The sequence below is a fragment of the Notothenia rossii genome, assembly GCF_949606895.1.
Source record: "Notothenia rossii genome assembly, chromosome: 11".
NCBI lineage: Eukaryota > Metazoa > Chordata > Actinopteri > Perciformes > Nototheniidae > Notothenia > Notothenia rossii.
The window spans coordinates 58898567-58921066 of NC_136910.1; the positions used below are offsets into that span (position 1 = coordinate 58898567).

The window sequence follows — 22500 nt, forward strand, 5'->3', positions numbered from 1 at the left end:
TCAACATGTGAGAAGTAGAAAGTACAGGTATTTGAGTTCAACATGTAAGAAGTAGAAAGTACAGGTATTTGAGTTCAACATGTAAGAAGTAGAAAGTACAGGTATTTGAGTTCAACATGTAAGAAGTAGAAAGTACAGGTATTTGAGTTCAACATGTGAGAAGTAGAAAGTACAGGTATTTGAGTTCAACATGTAAGAAGTAGAAAGTACAGGTATTTGTGTTCAACATGTAAGAAGTAGAAAGTACAGGTATTTGAGTTCAACAAGTAAGAAGTAGAAAGTACAGGTATTTGAGTTCAACATGTAAGAAGTAGAAAGTACAGGTATTTGAGTTCAACATGTAAGAAGTAGAAAGTACAGGTATTTGTGTTGAACATGTAAGAAGTAGAAAGTACAGGTATTAGAGTTCAACATGTAAGAAGTAGAAAGTACAGGTATTTGAGTTCAACATGTAAGAAGTAGAAAGTACAGGTATTTGTGTTCAACATGTAAGAAATCAAAGTAAAAAGTCGTCAGAAAAATAAGTAGTAAAGTGCTGATACCAGATACATGTACTTGAGTACAGTAACAAAGTATTTGTACTCCACTACTTCCCACCTCTGGTAAACTAACAGCCTTGATGATAATAATAAATAACTTTAAAGGGTTTATTCACCAGTACGGTGCGCTGGAGGTTGGAGGACATCTTTCTGAAGAGCAGCCGCCCCACCAGGGAGGCGATGGTGGGGAAAACGAGCGCTCCACACAGAGTCCGAGAAACAGAAAGATGGTCTCCGCCTGTGAGGCCGTCAGCAGGGACTCTGGGCAGGTAACGGCCTGCAGGCGGATATATAAAGTTAATTAAATCAATACATATCACTGATTGAATGCAGGCTGGTGCACTCAAAATGTATGGGAGGATTTAACAGAACAGAAACGACTGATTAGTGATTTAGAATGACCGTGTGGAGGACAGAGAATGACATCATTATGAATATTTACAATAAACTAATGCATACATGTTTTAATAAATGTATAAATACAAGTATAAATAAATAAAAGTTACTACTCAAACAAAAGATAAACTAATGTGTGTGTGTGTGTGTGTGTCAGTGCATGTGTGTGTGTCAGTGCATGTGTGTGTGTCAGTGCATGTGTGTGCGTGTGCGTGTGTGTGTGTGTGTGTCAGTGCATGTGTGTGCGTGTGCGTGTGTGTGCGTGTGCGTGTGTGTGTGTGTGTCAGTGCATGTGTGTGTGTCAGTGCATGTGTGTGCGTGTGCGTGTGTGTGTGTGTGTGTGCATGTGTGTTCATATGTTTGTGTGTTCCTGTGTGTGTCAGTGTGAGTGAGTGTTCCTGTGTGTGTGTGTTTGTGTTTGTGTGTGTGTGTGTGTGTCAGTGCATGTGTGTTCATATGTGTGTGTGTGTGTGTGTATGTGTGTGTGTGTGTGTGTGTGTGTGTGTGTGTGTGTGTGTGTGTGTGTGTGTGTGTGTGTGTGTGTGTACCTGGTGTGATCTTCCCTCTGTGTTTCTGCCACAGCTTCACCAGGTAGTCCTCCCAGCGGATCATCTTCCCCAGAACCAGCAGCACGGGGATCGTCGGGAGGCCCATCAGCAAGAAGAGGGGGTCGGCCCGTTCCATCACCTGGAGACCCTTCTTATGACCCACCACCTACACACACACACACACACACACACACACACACACACACACATTGGTGTTTGATACGTCACAGCTCTCCAGAGGGTTGCATTTCATTCCTTATATATATTCTCAGTCTGTACCTGCATGACGGTGACGGCTCCGTACGTGACGGCGGACCAGTACACGGAGCCCACCACGACCCCGACTGCAGCGAAGGGACTGACCCGAGTCAGAGCACGGTCCACCTGCTGCAGGAAGTACACCAGCGGGCCTGGGGACAACAACCACAACAACAATAACAACAACAAACAAACAGGGTTAATGTTGGGAAACTACTGAATGTTCCTTCTATATCAGAGTAGCACAAGATAACAGAGGCCCTACGTAGCTGTGTACGCAGCCGGATGTATGACTACATGAGACAGTGTGAAGTCATGATTGGCATGATGACACAGCCCGCAGAGGGACAGGCATATGACAGTCTGTTTATTGCTTACGCAGGCCTTAGCTGATCTGAACTAATGTCTTTGCTTTGAACCAGTATTCCTCCATCTTGTTGACTGTAACTCCCTCTCTTGTATATAAAGCATATCGAGGACTCTACTCTGGGAACTATTTGTCCCACGCAGCCCTGTGAGGAGACACACACACATTTTTACTTTACCTTCTTAGGTTTATAAACATATTTGTATTTTATCTAATTTATTGGAAATGTTTATTGTAATCTCACTGGTCCCCGGCTTGAGCTTCAATATCAGGATCCATGTATCTATGATCCTCTCAACAATGGAAGTAGTCAAAACCAAAAAAGATCTTTTGTTGGTATTTTTTCTCTAAATCTCAAAATTCTGACTTTTTCTCAAAAATCGCAACAGTCCTGATGCTCTTTTAGGTCAGGGGTTCCCAACCCCCGGTCCGGTGTTACTGCCGGGCCGCGAAATAGCTTCTTTAAGCACCGGATTGGCAAAACAGGAGTCTGTAAACCAGTCTGCCACACACACACACACACACACACACACACACACACACACACACACACACACACACACACACACACACACACACACACACACACACACACACACACACACACACACACACACACACACACACACACACACACACACACACACACACACACACACACACACACACACACACACACACACACACACACACACACACACACACACACACACACACACACACACACACACACACACACACACACACACACACACACACACACACACACACACACACACACACACACACACACACACACTGCGCTTTCTCCTCGTTTTCCCAGCATTCACTGGATTATCCGTAAATCATCCAAAACAAAACAAAACGTTGATTTATCTGTTTTCCCGTTTTGGTTTAAAAACTGAATAACGTCGTTTTTTTGGGTTTTCTGTTTTTCCGAAAAAAACAAAAAACGACACCGGTTCTTTTTTAAACGTTGTTAATATGTTTTGGATGCATATTGTTCTAGTATTTGTTCAGGCTGTTCCATACAATTAGCATCTGTTGCTACCTGCTGGAGGTGAGTAAATATTCAAATCAGTTCAAATTGACAACCGGCCCGTGATTTTTTTTTTTATGTATGCGGGGGGGGGGGGGGGGGGGGGGGGGGGGGGGGGGGGGGGGGGGGGGGGGGGGGGGGGGGGGGGGGGGGGGGGGGGGGGGGGGGGGGGGGGGGGGGGGGGGGGGGGGGGGGGGGGGGGGGGGGGGGGGGGGGGGGGGGGGGGGGGGGGGGGGGGGGGGGGGGGGGGGGGGGGGGGGGGGGGGGGGGGGGGGGGGGGGGGGGGGGGGGGGGGGGGGGGGGGGGGGGGGGGGGGGGTCCTTGGCACAATAAAGGTTGGGAACCCCTCTTCTAGGTAATCACACATCCTGTCATGTTCACAGCTACAGTTGGGATACCTTTGTTATCATGTTACTCTGATATTGGAAGAGGAAATTCACTATTTTCCCAACCCTTAGTAAACGTACCCATCTTGGGGAAGGTGATGTGATACTCGGTGCCACACTGCGGGCAGCTGACCGACCCCCCGCTGTTCCCCTTCTGCTTCTCGTCCAGCCATCGCTGCAGACAGTTCTGATGGATCCACTTGGTGCAGCCTTTACAACGGCAGGGACTCACCCACTCTGCACTCAGGTCGTCTCTCTCTGTCGCAAAACACACCCAGCAGTGTCTGGAGAGAGAGAGAGAGAGAGAGAGAGAGAGAGAGAGAGAGAGAGAGAGAGAGAGAGAGAGAGAGAGAGACACACACACACAGACAGAAAGAGAGAGAGACACACACACACACACACACACACACACACAGACACACACACACACACACACACACACACAGGGAAACATAGACAGGGACACACACAGAAACACACACACAAACACACACACACACACACACACACACACACACACACACACACACACACACACACACGCGCACACACACACACACACACACACACACACACACACAGGGAAACATAGACAGGGACACACACAGAAACACACACACACACACACACACACACACACACACACACACACACACACACACACAGAGAGACACACACAGGGACACATAGACAGACACACACACACACACACACACACACACACACAGGGACACATAGACAGAGACACACACACACACACACACACACACACACACACACACACAGGGAAACATAGACAGGGACACACACAGAAACACACACACACACACACACACACACACACACACACAGAGAGACACACACACAGGGACACATAGACAGAGACACAGACACACACACACACGGACACATAGACAGAGACACACACACACACACACACACACACACACACACACACACACACACACACACACACACACACACACACACACACAGCATATTTAGAAATGGTATCTGCTGAAAAAATGCACAAAATATTCCAGAAACAAAATAAGCCTACATATTTGAATAAGAGCAACATGGCGTGCTCTCGGATGGATGTGGTCTTAGTGACAGGATTTCTAATGTTGTATTGTTTCTTATAGTATCCTATAGTATCTTGTATTATATTGTATTCTATTATCTTACTTCTCGGGCGTCTCCTCAGCGAGGGCCATGGTGAACAGACTCTGCTCTCCTGGATGTTAACATGAACTCTGCACACAGCTCCTCTGAAAGAACCACAAACACACACTTTAAAAACACACCTTACCACGGCAGGTAACGTGGAAACACCTGCAAGAAAATGCACTTCCTACCTACCTACCTCTCTACCTACCTGCCTACCTACATATCTATCTACCTACCTACCTACCTACCTACCTACCAACATATATATCTACCTACCTACCTACCTACCTATCTATCTACCTCTCTACCTCTCTACCTACCTACCTACCAACATATATATCTACCTACCTACCTACCTACCTATCTATCTACCTCTCTACCTCTCTACCTACCTACCTACCTACCAACATATATATCTACCTACCTACCTACCTACCTACCTACCAACATATCTATCTACCTCTCTACCTACCTACCTACCTATCTACCTCTCTACCTCTCTAGCTACCTACCTACCTACCTATCTACCTACCTATCTATCTATCTATCCATCTATCTACCTCTCTACCTACCTACATACCAACATATATATCTACCTACCTACCTACCTATCTATCTACCTCTCTACCTACCTACCTACCTACCTACCTATCTACCTCTCTACCTCTCTAGCTACCTACCTATCTATCTACCTCTCTACCTCTCTACCTACCTACATATATATCTACCTACCTACCTATCTATCTATCTATCCATCTATCTACCTCTCTACCTACCTACATACCAACATATATATCTACCTACCTACCTACCTACATATATATCTACCTCTCTACCTACCTCTCTACCTACCTCTCTACCTACCTGCCTACCTACATATCTATCTACCTACCTGCCTACCTACATATCTATCTACCTACCTACCTACCTTCCTACCTACCTTCCTACCTACCTATCTATCTACCAACATATATATCTACCTACCTACCTACCTACCTACCTATCTACCTACCTATCTACCTACCTACATATCTATCTACCTACCTGCCTACCTACATATCTATCTACCTACCTGCCTACCTACATATCTATCTACCTACCTACCTACCTACCTTCCTACCTACCTTCCTACCTACCTATCTATCTACCTACCTATCTACCTACCTACATATCTATCTACCTACCTACCTACCTACATATCTATCTACCTACCTACATATCTATCTACCTACCTGCCTACCTACATATCTATCTACCTACCTACCTACCTACCTTCCTACCTACCTATCTATCTACCTACCTATCTACCTACCTACATATCTATCTACCTACCTACATATCTATCTACCTACCTACATATCTATCTATCTACCTACCTACCTGCCTACATATCTATCTATCTATCTATCTATCTATCTACCTACATATCTATCTACCTACCTACCTACCTACATATCTATCTACCTACCTACATATCTATCTATCTATCTATCTACCTACCTACCTACCTACCTATCTATCTATCTATCTATCTACCTACCTACATATCTATCTACCTACCTACCTACCAACATATATATATACCTACCTGCCTACCTATCTATCTATCTATCTATCTATCTACCTACCTACATATCTATCTACCTACCTACCTACCAACATATATATATACCTACCTGCCTACATATCTATCTATCTATCTATCTATCTACCTACCTACCTACCTATCTATCTACCTACCAACATATCTATCTATCTACCTACCTACCTACCTACCTATCTACATATCTATCTACCTACCTACCTACCAACATATATATATACCTACCTGCCTACATATCTATCTATCTATCTATCTATCTATCTACCTACCTACCTACCTACATATCTATCTATCTATCTACCTACCTACCTACCTACCTACCTACCTACCTACCTACCTACCTACCTACCTACCTAACCTCCCTACTCAAAGGTTAACTAAACAAACTGTTCTCCATCATGGATAACACCAACCTTTGACCCCACCACGTTTACCTTAAAAAAACATAATTAATGTACATAGTGTCCGCACACATTGTCTTTAATTTATATTCATTTTAATCTGCTGTTTTATGTTCTACTCATTAGTATGTGCATTGCCTTGTTTACGTGCTGCTGTGACGAAAACATGTGGCAGATTGGGATCAATACAATTGTAATGTATATAAAATAAAATGCCAAAATGTGTGTGTAGTATTCTTCTTTATATTTCTGTAGCTGAATGAGACTCCAGATTGTTCATTATTCAATGTTTTCGTTACTCAGATAGTCTAGTAATGTCTGTAGCTCCACCTTGACCAACAAGATTTTATAATGCAGTACTTGTACTTGTAACAGAGTATTTGTACATGTAGTACTTGTACTTTTACTCAGGAATAGAGTGTCCACCTGTTCTCTTCCTTCAAGTCCAAAGTCAGAGTCCAGAGATAAAGTGTGACAGAGCGCAGACCATAAACTGATAGTAAAAGTATTCCTAACTTTACAAACACTCACCTAAAGTCAATGTCTTTTAATTCAGATAGATAGAGATGGATAAATATAGATATATACTTTGTTAATCACAAGTTAGGAAACCCATGCTGAACTTGTAAACAAAGTGTACTATATACATTAAAGACTTGTGATGATATATGCGTAATTAAAATCGACTTTTGCTTCGTTTATGAGCAAAAACTCACTAAATGTCACTTATTTTAACCTCGAAGACACAACTTATGCTAATGCTAACAGGAGAAGCTAGTAGCATTGTGGTTAATTTTACATTACGAAGCTAAGCTAACTAGTAAAAACGACAACTACACTTCTTTAACCGATAATATAGATGACCTCGTAACCTGTCAGTTCAATAATCAGCTGTGTGGTATTGATATTAAATCACCACCTACCTGAAAAAGGAAGAAAATATCCAGTTATATTGTGTTTTTACTGGTAATTTCGTTTTGCATTATGTCATGTTTTGCTCGGTTGTGTTATGCTAACCATAATAAGCTAGAGTTAAAGAAGCTTTCTGATTGGTCGGCAGCTGACGTTAGATGCTACGTTCAAATATATGGGAAATTAGACACTCTAAACTCTGCCGCTGTCTGGATCATTATTTTCAATATTATGTGCAAAGCATTTATATTTTTAGAACTACTATATTGAAACAGAGGAGCTCTAATATAAAACAAAAATAGCAACACTAGTTATGTAATCGCCCTTTTATCTATAGGTTTGTGACCTGGATTTTTTATTCATTATGTATTTAAGTTAAACTGGGCGTTTTTCTCACAAAGAGAAGCTGTACTTTCCGAAGATTCTCCCCCTGCCTGACAGCAAACAGCTCTGCAACGCATGGCCATCCGGTAAAGCGCTATGATTGGTTAAAACCCCTGTCACTCAAAGTATCCATGAATATGATTGGCTCATTCTCTCCGTTAGTCACCAATGCGTGATAGCGTTGTGTTGTTGGCACAGGAGGCGGGTGTAACGGTAGCAGTATAGGAGCGGCTCGGAGGTTGATGACAGCGCGGTATCTTTTCATGAATAAAACACTAAAAACAGGAGAAAAACTCAAACGGATATATAGAAACATATCTCCCAAACCAAACCCGTCATGGAGTCCTATGACATCTTAGCTAACCAGCCCGTTGTGATCGATAATGTGAGTATTTATGATGTCATTCATCCACACCCTAATGTGAGGCCTGTTAGCTTCATTGTGTTATAGCTAATGAAAACACATTATAATGCCTTCATTACTTTAGTGATTAACAATGCATTCACTGTGTTCCACTTGTTAGCATATCTTCAACTGATAGTATTAATAACATGCCTTGATTTATCAGCTAACACAGTGACTAGCTTCCAGCAGAAACCGGTTAGCTTAGCTTAGCAACCAGATCATAATGTTAGCTGTGGTGCTTTAGCTGTATTATAACGGACATATTAATAAGGATAAATATCTAAGTAGCTGTGTTGAGCTGTCAGTATGATATGAGGGTCAACAATCAGCTCTACATGTTAAATATCTGCATCTTTATGTGAAGAACAGACAGCAGGATGCTAGCTCTGCTGTCAAACCTGTATCATCCTGTTACCAGCCGGAATCAGTATTCAGATTATTTACTTTAAGTACAAGTACACATATCACAGTGTGCAAATACTCATGTTCAAGTACAAGCACTGCATAGAGAATGATTCTTAAGTACTAGTTTTTAAATGCAATTAGGGTAATGTACTAAGGGAGTAAAAAGCTTTCAATATTTTAAAAACAAAACGCTTATTAATTCCAATTAATTCTCTGTTTTCCACTCATGGTTTTAGTCACTTAGATATCCAGTTGGATGGTTCAATCTACACCAAATTATCCTGTTTTAAAAGTGTTCCTTAATTGTGTGTATCAAAGTCTGGATGTATATATAAAGTAACTAGTAGAAGAAATCTGTAAAAAGCACAAAGTTTGCTTTCAAAATGTACTAGAGTAGAAGTATAAAGTAGAACACAATGAAAATACTAAAGTACCTCAAATTAGTAGATGTACTTTTTTACTTTCCACCACTGGTTATCAGCATTGTGTACATTAAGTATTGATTGTGTATTAAGCTGTAGTTAAAGTACTGGTGAGTGTTTTATATTATATATCTATCTGAGGTTTCTGGATTACTGAGTATTAAGTACAAGTACACATATCACAGTGTGCAAATACTCATGTTCAAGTACACACATTGCATAGAGAATGATCCTTAAATACAACTGTTTAACTACAATTATGACAATTTACTAAGGGATTAAAAGTACTACAAATATTTAAATATGTTTAAAAACAAAAGCAGCAAAAAACTTCTTATTTCCAATTAATTCTGTTTTCCACTCGTGGTTTTAGTCACTTCGATATCCAGTTGGATGGTTCAATCTACACCAAATGATCCTATTTTAAAGTGTTCCTTTTGTGTGTGTCAAAGTCTGAATGTATAAAGTAACTCGTAGAAACAATCTGTAACATGTACAAACTGTAGAGTAGAACTAATAAAGTAGTATACAAGTACTTCAAATGAGTATTTAAGTAGATCACTGAGTTTCTTTCCACCACTGGTTATACCACCACACATGACGTATAGATGGTGTTTTAAGATGTAGTTAAAGTATTGATAAAGTGTTTTTTATGATATATGATGTGACTGGATTACTGCTTGTCTTAGTCTATACTGTGGGCTAGTGTATCTGAAATATTCCCCTGTTTTTAAATATTCTATCACATGTTTTTTAGGTTTCTTTTAAAACAAGTTTTCCGAAAAATATGTATTTTGTCAGAAATTCTTCAGACTTCATATTCTATGCACACTTTTCCACTGTATTCAACATTTGACTGATGTAAACTTCTCTCTACTTGAATGTGCAGCAACGTATTCTGAAAGGCCATCACATGTTTGTTTCTACTTTTGTTGCATATTCCTTTTGGACATGTTTCCACACCATTTCCCCAAAAGTGTGTCTCCCAATGTTTTTGGGACACACACCTTTGTTCATTTCTTCAGAGGGCTTTCCAGACCTCATTCCCACATTAAGGACATTTAGCTTTGTCCTGTGAGAAGTCCGACTACCTTGAGTTTTCTCTCCAGTAATTGGTAAACATATTAAAAAGACTAATCCTATCTATTTCTGCCGCTACCAGTCATCTCCATTACAGATGAACGGACTGATGACATGATCACTGGATTCATTCATTGATCCCATCGTCTACAAATATCAGAGAATAGTGAAACACGTCTTTAAATGTCTTGTTTCTCAGTCAAACCCAGAATGAAATCACCTTCATGTGATATCAAACATGACAAAGACAGACGTATCCCTTTGAAGCTGAGGACATCATCTTTGTTTTTTCAACAAACTGCAATGATCCTTCTGTTTATCGACTTATCATTGAAGCGTTGATACCATCTTCTGAGTATGAGTCCTTATATTAAATATAGTGTGTTTAAAGCGCGCTAACGACGCTTTCAGTGTTACTTCATGAGGCATCAGGTCCCATGATCGGTTTCTTTGGGTGTGTTTCCGTAAATAATGAACTTTTTCCAGCAGATCTTTTCAGTTTCCTGCAGCTTCGCTCGTCACGGCGATGCAGGACAAAGTGGCTGTTGAAGCGATGTAGGGCACAGTGTTTCTGTGTGTGTGTGTGACGGCTGGGGGCTTCAGGCTGTGTCTCATGACCTCCCTGAGTGTGAGAGATTAACAGTCAGACCCTGTGATGTTTGTTTCTTATGATTCCTCGTTGTGCTCCTCAGGGTTCGGGGGTCATCAAAGCCGGCTTCGCAGGAGACCAGATCCCCAAATACTGCTTCCCTAACTAGTGAGTGTCCTTCTGCCCCCCGGAAACACAGAGGAAACATTAGCTGTTCATCTGATGGTGTTACTTTAGTTTGTCTAAGAAAGGCCAGCAATGTGTTTCATAACATATCCATTTTCTAAAAATATATTTCTTCAGATTGTTTTAACACATTTTAGGGATATTTTTTAAATATATTTTCAGACTTTATTTAAATATTCTATACATATTTTTCTGGTGTTTAAGGTTGCACACTTCCTCCTATATTTAGTCAGTTATAGTTATAGATAACACTGCTTCCCCAACTAGTGAGTGTCCCTCTGCTCCTTAGCCACGCACCTTGTCTTAAAAATCCTGTGTTTCATTTTTTCTGTGTGTGCGCAGTGTGGGGCGTCCAAAGCATGTGCGTGTCATGGCAGGAGCGCTGGAGGGAGACCTGTTCATCGGACCCAAAGCAGAGGTAACACAATGTGTGTGTGTGTGTGTGTGTGTGTGTGTGTGTGTGTGTGTGTGTGTGTGTGTGTGTGTGTGTGTGTGTGTGTGTGTGTGTGTGTGTGTGTGTGTGTGTGTGTGTGTGTGTGTGTGTGTGTGTGTGTGTGTGTGTGTGTGTGTGTGTGTGTGTGTGTGTGTGTGTGTGTGTGTGTGTGTGTGTGTGTGTGTGTGTGTGTGTGTGTGTGTGTGACATGTAGCTCAGTGGTTAGGACAGAGACCAAGAACCAAAACAGAGGAGCTTTTCTCTGCGTCTATATATCAGCCATAAAGGAACAAACCGAGCCAAACTCCGTCATTTAACAAATCTCAGATGTGCGTCGATGCAAGCTTCATCCTGGCTCTGAAGCAGAGGTTTCCTCAAAGTCTTGGATTTAGTCCAAATCTGTTAATAACATCATATATATGTAGAAAGGCTCTAATGGAGAGGCGAAGCCCCTCCCCTTCCGGTGGACCTCCATGGACCTCATTTCTGAAAAAGTCTGTATTGAAGTCAATGGAGAGAGAAAGATTATCTTTCCATCCCGTTTGAATTGTGACACGAATTACACATATGATGTTTGTCAATTTAAAAGATAATTTTGAAAGTCAAAAAAATTAAAATGTCTCGTAACACTTTGTGTGAAACCGCTCAATGAACTACATCTCCCGTCTCGCACCAACACCCAGAGGCCGTCACGTTGGCACATTTCACTTCTTTCTTTCAGAACGAGGCGGAAAGTATTAAAAGAGGTGAAAATCACTCCAAGTCTGGGCATGTTGAGAGCTGCACATACACGAGGGGAGTTAGTCGGTTCATTAGAGCCAGCATGCGGGACCGGGACTCTGGGATTTGTAGTCTTTCTAGTTGCGTATTTTTCATAGTCTTATATTTCAACAGTTTTACGACAAACTGTGACTTTTTTTACATGGAAATGATTTTTTAAATTGACAAACATCATATGTGTAATTCGTGGCACAATTCAAACCGGATGGAAAGATGAGTTTTCTCTCTCCATTGACTTCAATACATACTTTTTCAGGAATAAGGTCCATGGGGTGGAAGTAGATGAGGGATTTCCCCTCTCTATAGATTCCAGCCCTGGGATCTGGATCAGCGGTTTTCCTTCGACCTCCCACCACGTTCAGTCCGGATATCCAGAGAAATAAACCAGATTGTTTTTAGCTTCTCTCTGAAAACAGAGCTTTATGTAAAAGAAACACGGCAGCGTGCGTTGAAGCTTGCCGGCGGGCGTGTGTGAAGCTCGACCAACAACCAATCACATTAATCTCCCTCCCCGGACACACAAGCGCGCGATTTGATTGGCTAGAGCTCGTACTGGCATTTGATTTGATTGGCTGACGTTTCCGTCGAAGCTTCAAAAGTTGAACTTTTCTCAACTTTCGAAGCGAGCGATGCGACGAACCACAATGCAGTTCGGCAAAGCGTGAGGGAACTAAGGAAACGTCTCGCTTAGTAGAAATGAAGCTGATGCATTTAGCTTCCTCTGTGGAGCTGTCTGACGTCCCTCTGCGTCCCTCAGGAGCACCGCGGCCTTCTGTCGGTTCGATACCCCATGGAGCACGGCATCGTGAAGGACTGGAACGACATGGAGAGGATCTGGCAGTACGTTTACTCTAAGGAGCAGCTGCAGACCTTCAGTGAGGAGGTGAGGTCCTCCTCTTCATCTCCTCCTCTTCCTCCTCCTCCTCCTCCCTCATGCTAACTCCTCCTCCTCTCCTCCTCCTGCAGCATCCTGTCCTCCTCACAGAGGCTCCTCTGAATCCCAGTATGAATCGTGAAAAAGCAGCAGAGATTTTCTTCGAGACCTTCAACGTTCCCGCGCTCTTCATCTCCATGCAGGCCGTCCTCAGCCTGTGAGTGTTGCATCATGGGAGTTGTAGTCTTCAGTGGTAAAACAGCGCTGGCATATCAATGCATGAGCCAAAACAAACGTGTGTTTCATAACTTACATTTTCATTCTTTCCTCTGGAACAAAAAACCCAGTTAAAAGCAGCAGTTTGCAGCTGTGGTTGTGCAGTGAAGCATCATGGGAGTTGTAGTCTTCAGTGGTAAAAACATCTGTAATACAAATGTGTGTCATAACTTTATGTAATAACAGCTTTTTTCTTCTATCTTCTGTATAAAAAAAATTGAACTTTTGAGCGACTAGGGAATTAAAGGTCTCTTTGTGAAAACAAGAAGCAGTGAAGCATCATGGGAGTTGTAGTCTTCAGTGGTAAAAACAGCACGGGCATGAGCCAAAACAAACGTGTGTATCATAACTTACATTTTCATTCTTTCCTCTGTAAAAAAAACCCCCGTTAAAAGCAGCAGTGGTGGTTGTGCAGTGAAGCATCATGGGAGTTGTAGTCTTCAGTGGTAAAAACCTTAACACAGTAACACAGAGCCTCTTTGACCTTCTCTCCAAAACTCCGCCTCCCTCCAGGTGTGGTCCAGGCTCCTGATGGTGTGTGTTTGTGTTTTTCCTGCAGTTATGCGACGGGCCGGACCACCGGAGTGGTTCTGGACTCGGGCGACGGGGTGACCCACGTGGTCCCGATCTACGAAGGATTCGCCATCCCTCACTCCATCATGAGGGTGGACATCGCCGGCAGAGACGTGTCGCGGTATCTCCGCCTGCTGCTGCGCAAAGAGGGGTACAACTTCAACACCTCGGCCGAGTTCGAGGTGGTGCGCACCGTCAAGGAGGTGAGAGGTCATGGTGTATGCACGGTTTAGGGATGCAGAAACTGACCATGATCAAAATTGAAAATCGGACAGCCCTGGGAATAATAATCGATTATTCGACGCACCCCGCCCGCGCCCCCCCCCCCCCGCGGCAGGGAAAAAAAAGAACTCTTACATTTCACCTCATTTGCACTCGTCAGTTTGAAGTAGTTCCACGAGGAACTCTTCTTTCCTTTGTTCATCTTTAGTTGTGTTCTCACTCCAATAAATCAATCGCCCGTGTGACGGAGAGGGGGGGGGGGGGGCGGTGTGTAGCAGCACAGCGAAGGGCTGCTGGCTTCCTCCAAGTTTACAGTAAAACAAACTGGTGGTGTGACCAATGGCCATTTACAATTATTAATACTATTATTAGCATTAGTCTATATTTTGGTTGAAACTAAGCCAGGAAAAAAAAAAAAACATAAATAATAATAAAAAATATATTTAAAAAATCGAATTAAAAAAATAATGTTCGATGATGGAGACTGTATCGAATAATCGCTGGCATCCCTAGCACGGTTACAGGTATAATAATACACTTAATATTGGATAAGATTCAAAAGGTGTAAACCACATGTCTCAAACTCGAGGCCCGGGGGCCAAATCAGACCCGTGGTGGATTTAATTTCGGCCCTCAGGATAATTTCTAATTCCTATTAGATCTGGCCCGCCGGTATATTACACCTTCCCTCCATCCTGAGGGTCTCCTCAGCTCAGAGCCTGAGCCCAAACATTGATGACCTTGCACCCAAGATGAGATGCCAAGTCTCTGAGCTAGCATCACAGAGCAGCACACTGAGTTTAATGGATGTTTCCTTCTGCACTTTCTCTCTCACGACAACAGGACATGTTTGGTTTCTCTTTGAGGGAAATAGTTTTGTTGAAGCTGTTGTTGGCCTGTGGGAAAATGTACTCATAAGAAATGACTCTGGAGAAGCTGCAGATAGAGCCATAAGAACTGACTCTGGAGAAGCTGCAGATAGAGCCATAAGAAATGAATCAACTGATTATTTAATGTTTCATGTTGTTTTTATAGGCAATCATTGAAGCTTTGTTAGTTCCAGGTTTAATATGTGCCATAAGTTCATTTCAATAAGCTCTGCAATAAACATTGAACCAGTCCGGCCCTCCACTAGTACCCATTTTTTAATGTAGGCCCACTGTGTGTTTGAGTTTGACCCCCCTGCTCTAATGTCATATCATATACACAACTACATCTCCTAAAAACAACGTGTTAACAGAGTGGTGAAGCTGTGTAGGAGGCTCACACTCACGAGTGAAATGTATTTTAAAAAAGTGGATTTAATTATAAACTGAGGATTCTGTCTTTGGATTTAGAAAAGCTTGATGAACTTGAATTGATTCTTGTGTCTCTCCCCCCCCCCCCCCCTCCCCACACACAGAGAGCCTGCTATCTGTCTTTGAACCCTCAGAAAGACGAGACTCTAGAAACAGAGAAGGCTCAATATGTGCTTCCTGACGGGAACACGCTGAACGTGAGTCAGGAATACTCTTCCTCCTCATCCTCTTCCTCTCTTTACAAACGTCCTCTTCCTCCTCCTCTTACTGTTCCCCTTCCTCTTCATCCTTTGTCTTCTTCCTCCTCCTCCTCTTCCTCACTCACCTTCTATGTAAATACTGCCATATTTTTATTCTTTTTTTATGTTATTATAGGTTTTTTAAAATACTTCTCTATCTGTGTTTAAAAAAGAATATTCTGGTAATAAACCTGCTTCCTCCTCTTCCTCCTCTTCCTCCTCCTCCTCCTCTTCCTCTCTTCAGATTGGTCCAGCCCGCTTCAGAGCTCCAGAGCTTCTCTTCAGACCCGATCTGATTGGAGACGAGTCCTCGGGGATTCACGAGGTTTTGGCGTACGCCATCCAAAAGTCTGACATGGACCTGAGACGCACACTGTACTCCACCATCGTGCTGTGTGGGGGCTCCACCCTCATCAAAGGTGGGTCAGGAACACACGGTGTGAGGTTTTATCCATGGGTCAACACTGTAAAAACTACAGGAACAAACGGCAGAAAAAACGACGGAAAAAATTACAAAAACGTTAAAAGTGGCATTTTACATTGGTGGTTGTGCAGTGTTGCATCATGGGAGTTGTAGTTTTCAGTGGTAAAAACATCAGTCATACAAATGTGTCATAACTTCCTTTTGTTCTTCTATCTTCTGTATATATATAACAAAAAGAACTTGAACACAATGTGTGATTTTCAGCGACTAGGGTATTAAAGGTCTCTTAGTGAAAACAAGAAGCAGTGTTGCATCATGGGAGTTGTAGTGTAAAGAGAGTAAATAAAGGATAAGAGGCATTGCAATGCTTGAGTTTTATAATATATCATATCATTATAATATAGCGCTGACTAGTGTCGTCACGATACCAACATTTTGGTTTCGATACCAAGTCAAGAATTCCGATTCTTTTTCGATACTTTTCTTAAAAAAAGGGAAACGGTCTTAAATGTAATTATTGGGCTTTATTTCACAACAGAACCATAACACAAACTTTTAAACAATGAGAACAATAAACAAAAGAAATGACAAGAATTCGTATTAAATCAAATTAAGCATCATCTCAAACAACTTTTTTGTTTTATAAACCGTTTTATAAAATATAATTTTTTTATATTTGATTAACATGTAATAGTAATATAAATAATTATTGACAGAATGTACATTGCAGATGTTAGCCACATTGGTAAGTTAGCTAAAAAGATAGCCATATTATCATTGCCATTAATTGCCTCGTCAAACTACGAAAACGTTAGTTTATAAATAAATTACAGTAGTTTGACTTCGATTTGAGGGCAGGGGCTTGAGCATGATGTCATTATGTTATCTCTCACATTCGCTAACCTGTCTGTCTTTAAATCCTTTAAACAGCTCTGGATGCCGGTCGGCGGGTGCTTAGCAGAGTTTGATGTGTTGGCTCCCTTGGTTTGCAGGGATCTGAACCATGTGTCACAGACAGGCCTCGTGGTGTCCGGAGGCTTGCCCTCACTGTCAGAGACATCGCTCAAATACTTCCACATTTCGCTTCTGTCGTCTTTTTTGTCAACAAGCCGAGGCGCAGCGGCAGTTGCACTCCCACTTGCAGCCATGCTTCTCGTTTTCTCACATGCTCTGTCAGCTAGCGCGTGCACGAGAGAGGGGAGGGGCTTAGAGCGGGCTGGAGAGGGGAGGGACTGCAGGCCAGAGTCCTGCATCGGGTCGGGTGACCCGCAAAAAAGGTGATTCGCGGGTGGTATTTTTTCAAACACTTTTTTCCGGGTTCGGTTCTGGGTAAAACAAAGATGATGCGGGTCGGGTTGCGGGTGTTGCATAATACATATTTAAATAATAATAATTTAGTTTAATGTTTAAATCCTCAGACCTCTCCCCCGCGGGACCGAGCATAATCATAACCTCTGCAGCGCATCTATCTGCTGATGAGCGCGCCACATTCTGAATGGCTGAGCTGAAGCTCTCTACGGAGAATACAGCATTTTCAATAACACTTCCTCAGGAGCGAAATCCAACGTCAGAGGCTTTTGGTGTCATCCTAGAAGGAGAGAATAACCAACATCCCACGCTGTTTGAGAGAAATATGCAACTGCGTGTGTTAATAATTGCACGTTTTCACTGCTCATATATATGTGGGTTCGGGTCGGGTTGTGGAACTAATTGGCAGTATGTGCGGGTAGCGGGGCGGGTCCGGTAATGCACGTCGCGGGGCGGGAGCGGGTCTTGAAAATCAGACCCGTGCAGGACTCTGCTGCAGACATGGCTGCAGTGCAGGGAGTGGAAGCAGAGCGCTGAACACACGGCTCTTATTAAAACAGCACTTTCTCACCGGAGTACTTTTCCCCGTCATTCTTAAAGTACTGATACTAATGAAACGGGGGAATCGTAACGTTTTTAACGGCAGGGTATCGCGGTACCTTTCAAGTATCGGTACACCGTGCAACACTAGCGCTGACGCCCCTCATGTTCCAGATGATACTCACTCACTAGATCGTCTGTTTACTTCCAGGTTTCGGGGAACGACTACTGACTGAAGTGAAGAAACTCGCACCCAAAGACGTGAAGATCAAGGTAAAACTCTTCCTCACTTTTAATTCATTCTTTTTAAACTACTGTATTCTCCTTTATCAAACGTTACGGTGGTTACTTGTTCTTCTACGGACAAATTCTTTATTCTTATTCCGCCGGGTTATTTTGCCGCTCTTCTGCTCCCACATTGAACATCGCAGAAACTCTGTTCAAAACGTTCAGCTCCGTCGGGAATCGATGCCTATTACTTTTATAGTTCATAACTTTCATAATTCCAGAGATACATCCCATAATACATCACATTTTTAACATGGAAGTCAATGGAGAAACTCTTCAGACTTCAACATTCTTCATGCAACTTCAACTGCTAACTGTTCATTCATACTTTCACTCAGAAACCTCATTCCAACTTTAAAATGTTACACATCTTTCTGACATTATTCGTGTTACACAACTTTTAAATCTGATTCACACTTTTAGAGATATTAAACATTGTTCAGACCTTGGTAAAGAGGCCTTCTTCAGATTTTAACATTAGTGTGTATTGAGCAGCTCGTTAAGGCTAGAGTGCGTGATGTCACAGCTAGAGTGGAGGACTGCTTGAAATTTGCCTTCATATTTTTTTTAAACTTGCCATAATTCCCAAACCCTCCAATCCTGGGACATCATTTTTCATGAGAAACGTAGGAAAAAATCTCATGAAGCAAAATAATTAAACAAAATGCCTCTTGAGGGCATGAAGTGACAAAAACGTTCAACATGCCTCCATTAAACCCCATTGTATCTTTCCTCACAGCAGCAGCCGCACATCTTTAGTTAATCTGCCAAAAAGGCCACATTATTGACCCGAAAGTACACAAAAAGCACACAAAAAGCACACTTCAGATACTCAACTTCCTTGACATGCTTCACGCGTTGAAATTTCACCGATATCTGTTACAGTTCTTCAGCAAAATGTTCACATGTAACAGGTTTATCTCTCATTCAGAACAATGCAAATGCTCTCCTCTCACTGATTACTGCACATCACCATGGAAACCTTTGATCTCTGGACACGTCGTTAGCTGAAACATAAACACCTGTGTGATGGAACACGGTGATGTCATCACTCCACCTGACATGCTCAGAGCAGCAGAAAACATCCCATGATGGTTAACACTGTGGACAGGTGTTACCATGGCATCCCTCGCCATAAAACACGATGTCGCTGTAACTCCAATGGACACGGCCCAATCGTCCCCCAATCTTCACTTGTATATGACTGGTCCATGCCAGCTCTACGCCAAATCTGAGATCTCACCATATGCCGTTTCCATGGAAATGGATGTTGTCGTAACTCATATGAAAATGGTCAAAACACCACCAGACTTCAGATGACAGTTAATGGTCCAGCCCTCAACATGTCTATGTGCCATTACATTAAATTACATTACATTAAATAACATTACATTTAGCTGAGGCTTTTATCCAAAGAGACTTACAATAAGTGCATTCGACCAACAAGATACAACCTTGAAGAAAACAGAATCATATAAGTACATCAGGTTTCATAGAGCCAAACATTTCAAGTGCTACTCAACTGGCTTTAGATCAGCCAGCCCTTTATTAGTATATAAGTGCTTTGTTAGTAATTCTATCTCTGGAAGTGGAGTCCAAAGAGATGAGTTTTCAGTCTGAAGAAGATGTGTAAGCTTTCTGCTGTCCTGATTTCAATGGGGAGCTCATTCCACCATTTTGGAGCCAGGATAGCAAACCAACTTGTTTCTGCTGTTTTCCATTAGTGAGTTTTCTTCAAAAGCTGTTGCCATGGCAACGCATCCCTCGCCGTAAAACACGATATTGCTATGACTCCTATGAAAATTGTCAAAAAGTACTCAAACTTCACATGTGTGCTAACAGTCCAGCTGTGAAGACATCTACAGGACAGTTTTGAGATTTCTTCAAATGCCGTTGCCATGGCAACACAGTGATCGGCATGAAACACGGTTTTCTCATAACTTCAGTGAAAATGCTCCAAACAGTCCAAAACTTCACAGGTTTGGTAACGATGCAGCCATCAACGGATTTAAGCATAGTATGGGGTTTCATCAAATACCGTTGCCATGGCGACAGATCATTCACCATCAAGTTAGTTCAAAAGTTTGCAGTTCAAATATTCTGCTGCTTTTCCAAGCCTTTTTACTTTCTTTTCTTCTCTCATGACTAGGGATGGGTATCGAGAACCGGTACTAAGTCAATACCGGTACCTGATTGGACGGTATCGGTATACCATTAAGCCGCTGGACAAACGGTGCTGCTATCGGTATATGTGTTACGTCTACTTCCTTAGTTTAACTTTAAACCATTCTGGTTGGTTGGAAACCCTCATCCCGTGTGATGTATCCGTTTGAGACCCCTCTGATTGGCCACTGTAAATGCCACTCCTCATCTCTCTCAACAGCGCTCTTATTATTGTTGTGAGACTCCCGCAGGCATGGCGGACAGGGCGAAGCGATTGAAGGTCTGGATGCACTTTTAAAAAATGTAGTGGCGATAGTGCAAGGTGCAATCTATGTACTCAATGAGTTTCTTGTAAAGGGGGTGACACAAGCAACTTAATGAAGCATTTACAACCGAGACACTCATTGAATCTAAAACGGTGCTAGCGACACTGCTAGTGCTAATAGTGCTAATAGTGCTAGCGGGCTTCAGCCGCGCCGTGTGTAACGGCCCGTCCACACTACAGCTTCGACAGCTTCAAAAACGCTTTCCAACGCGTCTGCCCATTCACTTTGAATGGGGTGACGTCACGTTGCCTCGCTTTTCGCCGAACTGAATTGTGGGTAGCAGAGCGGAGCTTTCCTGGCGTTTCAGTTGTGCTATCTTACAATCAATACTGAATATAGTCAATGTGAGGTAAAGTGTGTCCCAAGGTAATCTGTTAAAACTCCAAGTGGTGATGAGGTTTTAAAATGTATTGAAAGGGTCTTAAAAAGTTCTTACATTTGACTTCAGGATTCCTGCATACACCCTGATTCAAGTCTATCATTTTGAGCACCAAATTATTGAAAAGTATCGATAAGAGTATCGGAAAATATCGACACCGATAAGCAGTATCGGTATCGATAAACTCCTAACGAAACCCATCCCTACTCATCACACATTCAAGCCCCCAGTGTTCATGCATCATTTCAATCGAAATGCTTCACTTTCTTCTCACACATCACATTTCAGCATAAAGCATTCCCTCTAGCAATTTCTTCAGGAATTGTATTCTCTAGTTCAGGGGTTCCCAAAGTGGGGGTCACGACCGGTCGCGAGCCGATAACAAAAAAAAAAGGAAAATAAAAAAAAAAAAAATTATAAAAACATTTTTTCGTCGTGGGCTGAAAGGTTTGGGAACCCCTGCTCTACTTGACTGTTGTTGTTTTGTGTTTAAATGCTGTGTGTGTTTGTTTCCCAGATCTCTGCTCCTCAGGAGAGGCTGTACTCCACATGGATCGGGTGAGAACTCAGTGTTTTATTCACTATTTTTGTGCCATTTTAATAAAAAAATGTTTAATTCGAGACACTTTTAGTAACTTACTTCCCACCGCTGCAAAGCATGCTGGGACTTATATGCTAATGACCTTTTCTCTGCATTATGTCACCCTGCAGAGGCTCCATCCTGGCGTCGTTGGACACCTTTAAGAAGATGTGGGTTTCAAAGCGTGAATATGAAGAAGACAGAGCGCGGGCCATCCACAGGAAGACCTTCTAGATCCAGAGGGTCCCAAAACACCCCAAAAAACTGCCCTCAAATACCCCCAAAATACTGCAGGAGACCCCTACACTTCCGCTTAATCACCCCCAGAGAAACATGCAGGAACCTGTGTGTTTCCTTATTTACCTGCTTCTTCATTCCCCCTACACACACACACACACACACACACACACACACACACACACACACACACACACACACACACACACACACACACACACACACACACACACACACACACACACACACACTCTGAAGTATTGGTATTGCTCTCTTGCCTCCTCTCTCTGCAGGCGGTTCATCAAACGTTAAATAAATCTGAATGTGGAAATTCCTTAAAAGTTAGATTTTCTCACATTTCGTTGTTATTTTTTATTCTAAATATTCAGAGTGTGTGTGTTTCCTTATTTACCTGCTTCTTCATTACCCCCCCTGCAAACACGCACTTACAGTCTCTCTCTCTCTCTCT

General features: G+C 42.5%; 2 protein-coding genes across 2 annotated transcripts in view; one reads left to right on the forward strand and one right to left on the reverse strand.

The window, feature by feature from the left end:
• Window positions 1–592: 592 nt before the first annotated feature.
• LOC307025382 (E3 ubiquitin-protein ligase MARCHF5-like) lies at window positions 593–7765 on the reverse strand. The gene is made up of 6 exons (XM_079660014.1): window positions 7631–7765; window positions 4722–4804; window positions 3615–3817; window positions 1763–1893; window positions 1484–1649; window positions 593–816 (listed from the first exon to the last, which is right to left on the reverse strand). The coding sequence occupies exons 2-6, from the start codon at window positions 4748–4750 to the stop codon at window positions 608–610; spliced, it is 738 nt and encodes a 245-aa protein (XP_079516140.1). The 5' UTR covers window positions 4751–4804; window positions 7631–7765; the 3' UTR covers window positions 593–607.
• Window positions 7766–8186: 421 nt separating this feature from the next.
• actr1b (actin related protein 1B) overlaps window positions 8187–22500 on the forward strand; it is a 14456-nt gene continuing 142 nt past the window's right edge. Inside the window, exons 1-11 of the mRNA XM_079659582.1 lie at window positions 8187–8388; window positions 11009–11073; window positions 11434–11509; window positions 13062–13187; window positions 13271–13395; window positions 14014–14230; window positions 15652–15744; window positions 16031–16205; window positions 18270–18331; window positions 21732–21772; window positions 21926–22500. The exon at window positions 21926–22500 is cut by the window's right edge and continues 142 nt beyond it. Coding sequence (XP_079515708.1) covers window positions 8341–8388; window positions 11009–11073; window positions 11434–11509; window positions 13062–13187; window positions 13271–13395; window positions 14014–14230; window positions 15652–15744; window positions 16031–16205; window positions 18270–18331; window positions 21732–21772; window positions 21926–22028 — 1131 coding nt within the window. The 5' untranslated portion in view covers window positions 8187–8340 and the 3' untranslated portion in view covers window positions 22029–22500. The remainder of the gene's footprint in view (window positions 8389–11008; window positions 11074–11433; window positions 11510–13061; window positions 13188–13270; window positions 13396–14013; window positions 14231–15651; window positions 15745–16030; window positions 16206–18269; window positions 18332–21731; window positions 21773–21925) is intronic.

Excerpts from the sequence above, each read along its gene's own strand:
- LOC307025382 (XM_079660014.1), bottom strand. The coding sequence starts at position 4,750 with ATGGCCCTCGCTGAGGAGACGCCCGAGAA. Across the intron at positions 3,818-4,721 it reads GCTGAGGAGACGCCCGAGAA|ACACTGCTGGGTGTGTTTTG; the intron begins GTAAGATAATAG and ends CTCTCTCTCCAG. Across the intron at positions 1,650-1,762 it reads GAGCCGTCACCGTCATGCAG|GTGGTGGGTCATAAGAAGGG; the intron begins GTACAGACTGAG and ends GTGTGTGTGTAG.